We start from the raw sequence: 5,549 nt of genomic DNA on the forward strand, positions 1-5,549 counted from the left end.
CAACATATTTTCCACAGCTGCGTTGTTTGTTCACATCCATAAAAAGTGCTCTCTTTTCCATTTAGTCTCAGGTCAGGTATTTGATGTTCTGTGGCTTCCCTTGGTCCTGCAATAATAAAAGGAACACTTTAAAAGTTTGAGTAAAGATTTACATATATATATATATATATATATGTATGTATGTATGTATGTATGTGTGTGTGTGTGTGTGTGTATATATATATATATATATATATAAATGTACTTTGAAGGCAGTAAAGGATTATGCATCACACTTACCTTGGGAAGTTTCCACTGCGAGACATTAGATTCAAACCGAAAAACAGGAATCCCACAAAAGCAGCCAGAATAATCCAAAATATTATAACAATTGAGTCTGAAAGGGAAGAGGAAAATTGCAGTCATCTCCATGTAACACAAGGAGACAGATACAAAAAATGTATAAAGTATGAAGACTTACATTTATTGTATTTCAGCTTGCTTTCATCCACAATCACAGGATCAAGATAATCATAATAGTATTCCCATTCATAGGAAACAGCGCTGGTTGAGTTCTCCATTATAGCTATAATATAATTTTGAGAAAGAAGTAATGTTGTCTCATTCCAAAAAGTTGGTGGAGAAAAAGGATAGCCAGCAGCACATAATGAAAAACTAAACACTGTTGTTCAAACAGATGTAGTCATGTCTATTTGAGGAAGCCGAGAGCGAGATCCCTCCAATCATCACCCACATACGTTGTCTGCTTCACTCTGTTGTTTTTTCTCTTGTGGGCTCTGATTGTAGATTTCAGGGGATGCATGCGATGTGCAGGTTTGGCCACACGGGTGCATGATAGAGACTAATTCACAGGGTGCAAAACGTCTATGGAAACAGGACTGGGTAGGGAACATGGAAATACCTAATGTTGTGTCCTAGTATAGTACTCAGTTTACAATGAGTGGGTCTGATGAGCTGCACATTATTACACCTTACATCATCAATTATTCGTATTACTTGGTTATTTCTATTTTTATATAAGATTTGATGGATCTTTGCTAGGAGTTTTTTTCAGCAGCCATGGCACTACACACTCCGGAACACGAGGGGGCGTCAGTGTATCATGAGCGCAAGTTGAAGGCGCATTCTTCAGTATTGAGTGTTTTTGGTCCGAGTCTGAAAAGTATACGCCAAAGGATTTAGAAAACCACAGCTGTATAAGTACAACATGGAAGCAGCAGATTTGTGTGCAGGTTTATTTCCCTCCGTTGTCGCCTGGTGCAGAGCGAGGCAGTTCCAGGACAACCAAACCGAGGCTCGACGCAAGAAGCGCCGCCTGCAGCTGCTGGCAGCTCGGCGGCTGCGGCTCAGGAAACTCCAGGGAACATGGATGAGGAGGGGAAAAGTCTGCAAACAGAGTCGACTGCATCGCCTCTGTGCTCATGAGAAGTGGATGACAGCGGTGAGAGCTTGCCCTAGAACCATGGATGAGACTGAGTCTGTTGTCACATACAGTGTCATATGACTAATATTTATTTATGAACAGCAGAAGACTTCCATAACTTGTTAGTGATCATACTTAATACATGAACATTGCATTGGCCATAATAATGAGGTGTCATATAAGGCAAGTGTATTTTTTATGAAAGATAAATTGTTTTACCAAAAACAGGGAAACTTAAAAAAACAAACTGAAAATACAAAACATTTGCCATTTACAGCTTCACCAATGAATTGCTTGATTACATATTTTTTTATTATTATCACTTTGATTATATCACATCATGATTAATAATAGTTTTTAATTATTGTCCATCCATAATTGTAACGACAGCATGCTGTTCAGTGTGTTCATGGCTTCACTTTGTGTGTTTACTTGGAATTTTACCAGCACTTCCTGTGCTAATCACTTTTCCAACATTCCAACCAGATAACACATCACTTCTTGAGGGATCGTATGCGACGAAGACCCAAAGTGTGGCTCTATCCTCGGACCAGCGACTGGTGGGAGAACACAGCTTCTGCTTTCACAGATGATCAGTGGCTGCAGCATTTCAGGGTATCAAGAGAGACTTTCTCCCATCTCTGCATGATGTTGAAGCCACAGTTGAAGAGGCAGGACACCACTTATCGTCTCTGCATCCCCCTGCAGAAGAGAGTGGCTTTGACGCTCTATAAATTGGCTTACCCCTGTGACTACAAAACTGTGGCAGAGCTCTTCGCTGTGGGGGTGGCGTCTGTTTGCCGCTGTGTGCATGAGTTCTGCACAGCAGTCATTGAAGTGCTTAAGCCGCAGCTTGTTGTGACACCAAACGACTCAGAGCTTGTGAAAATAGCAGACTTTTTCTTACACTCATATGGGATCCCTCAGTGTATTGGTGTATTAGACACAATGCAAATTACAGTCATCAAACCACCACACTACCAGTCTGAGCCACCCAACAGAGAAAGTTATCTTGCTATCTTATTACAAGCAGTGGTGGATGGCAATGGCATGTTCTGGGATCTGAGCACAAGCTGCCCAACATGGGTGAATGATTCCTGTGGACTTCAAGAGTCGTGGGCATGTGAGGGTTTCACCATCAGGATGCTCAATGTCTGTGGAACTGACAGCGGCCGCTTTATTCTTGGTGATGAAGGGTATCCTTCTCAACACTGGCTTCTCAAACCGTGCACCAACACAAGCTGGATGACTGCAGAACAAGAGGTGTTTAATAGTCAGATTAGTCAAGCACACAGTGTAGCCCAGCATGCTTTTGAGAGGCTGACGGGTAGGTGGAGGTGCCTGAATAAACGAAATGACTGCAGTGTGGAGATTGTCAAGGACATGGTAGAGACATGCTGTGTGCTTCATAATCTGTGTGAGAAAAACAAGGATATGTTCCTTCCAGAGTGGATTAGTCGTGAGCCACCTCCGACTGCTAATGGAAAATCCTGAAAGGAATAATGAGACAGACTCATTGTTGGTCTTTCAGCAATTTGTACAAAATGATGCACATTAATTTTCTCCTTAGATAAATGGGCCTTAACGAATATCAGTTGACTATGTATGAATGTGGCAGAAAGAGATACTGTTCTTGTGGTTTATAAAACATAAATATATATTTTTATACATTGCTCTGCTAAATTGCTGTTCTGCTGTTGTGCAACATGAAGTCTCTCTTCCTGTTTTGAAGATGCATAATTAAACAACTTTATTCAAATATTTAATTCACACATTGTTTGACCCATTCAATACAATTATTAAACAATATTATATGACTTGCAAACTGTTTACAATTTCACAATGGTAAAACTCCAAACAACAAAACCAACAAATAGTTTGAGACTGTAAACAGCTGTGGGCTGTGCATTGAATGACTCATTTATAAAATGAACTAGAACACAAGCTGTTAGTCACAACAGTTACATAAATGCTTTTACAGAGATAAAATACATACTATGATAATATAATAAATACTATGCTTTTCTTTATTTTTAAAGATAAAATACATGCCAAGTAAAGCCATGCAGTAGTGTTTAGAATAAAGCCTAATCAGATACCATCAGTCCATTGCTACTATTCTGTTGCAGGATTAGAATGTGTCTGTAGTTACAAAATAAAAACAAATACATTCATGGCCATCAAAAATGTTCAGTCACAAAACAGCCTAAGGTATATGTCCTTACAAAGCTGCAGAGTCCTTTGAAATAAGCTTTGCAATTTGCATTAAGCAAGAGGTCAGCAGCTCACTGTCTTTGCTTCGAGCCTCCATCTCCTCGCGCCTCAGCCTCTCCTCCCTTTCTGCTTCCTCTCGGCGTAAAGTCAGCTCCTGCCGCATCTCCTCGCGCCTCAGCTTAGATTCCCTCTCCCACTCTTCCCTCCTCTGCTCCTGCTCCCTCTCCAGCCACTGTCTGTGACACTCTGTCATTGCACTGAGAAACTCTTTTGTAGTGTCACTGTGATCTCTCCGTTTATGAGTCTCTGCAAGGACAGAGCAGCTGTCACACATCAGCTTTGTTCTAAATGATATTTTATTTGATAAAATATAGTTTTTCATTGCTTTTTGCTTCATAGCATTATTTTATGGTCAAAAATGCAAATACTGAATTAACCTTAAATGAAAGGCCAACAGTCAGAAAACACATTGTAACAATACAAGCAAATTGATTTGACTTGACAAGTGATCCAGTAGTGGTTTGTATTGAGTCCAAATGCGTTTTAATGCTTTTATATCTGTTTCTAAGTAAAGCAAATGCTTTATAGCAGTATTGAGTCAATATTATTAATTAATATATCACGACTGAAACACCAAGGGAGCTCAGAAAGGCTGACTAAAGTTTTACTTACGAGATCTGACCCTATGAAATCCAGGATGAGTACCCCTTCTCATGGCTGAGGTCCCACTGCTTTCTGTAGAGTGTGATTTATCTGTTAAATAAGGACACAAATGTATTTGGTTAAATAAATGTAATCAGTTGTCACTGTTCCGATTTGAGGAGCTTGACGCACAGGCCAACAACAGCCGCTGTTAACATACAAAACATTTGACTTTTGTTACTTAAAACCCATTGTATTCAATTTCTGGGGGGCGTTGGGTATTTACAATGCTGATTCTTAGTTATATTAATTAGGCTATAGTTCCTTCACCATTACAGTCGCAGACCACAAACAATGCCACTGTCCGAAGGTGTAGTTACCTCCTAACTGGGCCAAAGGTGCATTAATGCATTTGGGACTTTCACTGGTCCCCAGCTGACCCTCTGACCCTCTTCGTCGTCCGAGTACACTGTCCATTAAGTCAAAAAAGGGAAAAGTCTTTCGTCCATCACTCTTGACAGTCTTATACGAATGTCTCATCTTTTTTAGTTTCTCCCTTACTTGGGTGGTTGTGCGTTGAATACCTAACTTTGCTAACTCCTCTACCATGAACTGAATGACTTCTTCGTTACGACAAACGCCCTCCATTTTTTGCTGCACAGTCTCGTCAGCCCATATGTTTAGCAAGGCTTTAGTTTCACTCATAGACCAATACTGGCGACTGTTAGTGGACATTGTGGGGGGCCCGCCTTATAGCACCGAGATGGCCCGCTTGAGGTTCGCATACACTCCTGCTGAATAGCGAAACGGTGAGAAGTAGCTGTGTTGCACTAGCTTTACAGTGGAAATGGTGAAAGCACGGGTAGGCACGGACTACCAGTACCCGTACTCAAACGGGCTGCTTTCAAATGCTGCTCAGTAATCTGGCAATGTCGGGTGAAGCATATTCATATTTGAGAAATTGATGTTGGGGATTGCATTAAAACGTAACCATCAATCAAATATAACATATATGGCATACAACATGTACAACAGCTATTTAAAAATATCAAAACACTTGTTAGACCGAAGTGTGTATTTCCAGAGGTGTATGATTTTTGAGAACTAACTTAAAAAGTGAAGTTGGCCACTTTTTGCGGCAATCAAGAGATGCCAAACTGGGAGGCGATCGGTTGCAAAGAGGAACCTCCAAATGACTTTTCTAGTCAATTAAAATAAATTATAATTTTCCCGACAGTCGTGAACGCAGCATTATCATGTGACACCCGAC

The 5,549-nt window shown here is 40.5% G+C and overlaps 2 protein-coding genes across 2 annotated transcripts; one reads left to right on the plus strand and one right to left on the minus strand.

Annotated features, from left to right (window-relative positions):
- Positions 1-1,112: 1,112 nt before the first annotated feature.
- Positions 1,113-3,248, plus strand: LOC127362227 (putative nuclease HARBI1). Its single transcript, XM_051397690.1, has 2 exons — positions 1,113-1,441; positions 1,910-3,248. Exons 1-2 carry the CDS (start codon positions 1,208-1,210, stop codon positions 2,915-2,917), a joined length of 1,242 nt encoding a protein of 413 aa, XP_051253650.1. The 5' UTR covers positions 1,113-1,207; the 3' UTR covers positions 2,918-3,248.
- Positions 3,148-5,162, minus strand: LOC127362228 (uncharacterized). Its single transcript, XM_051397691.1, has 3 exons — positions 4,660-5,162; positions 4,310-4,390; positions 3,148-3,943 (listed from the first exon to the last, which is right to left on the minus strand). The coding sequence occupies exons 1-3, from the start codon at positions 5,012-5,014 to the stop codon at positions 3,645-3,647; spliced, it is 735 nt and encodes a 244-aa protein (XP_051253651.1). The 5' UTR covers positions 5,015-5,162; the 3' UTR covers positions 3,148-3,644.
- Between the last annotated feature and the right edge of the window lie 387 nt (positions 5,163-5,549).

This window comes from Dicentrarchus labrax, unplaced genomic scaffold (assembly GCF_905237075.1).
Source record: "Dicentrarchus labrax unplaced genomic scaffold, dlabrax2021, whole genome shotgun sequence".
NCBI lineage: Eukaryota > Metazoa > Chordata > Actinopteri > Moronidae > Dicentrarchus > Dicentrarchus labrax.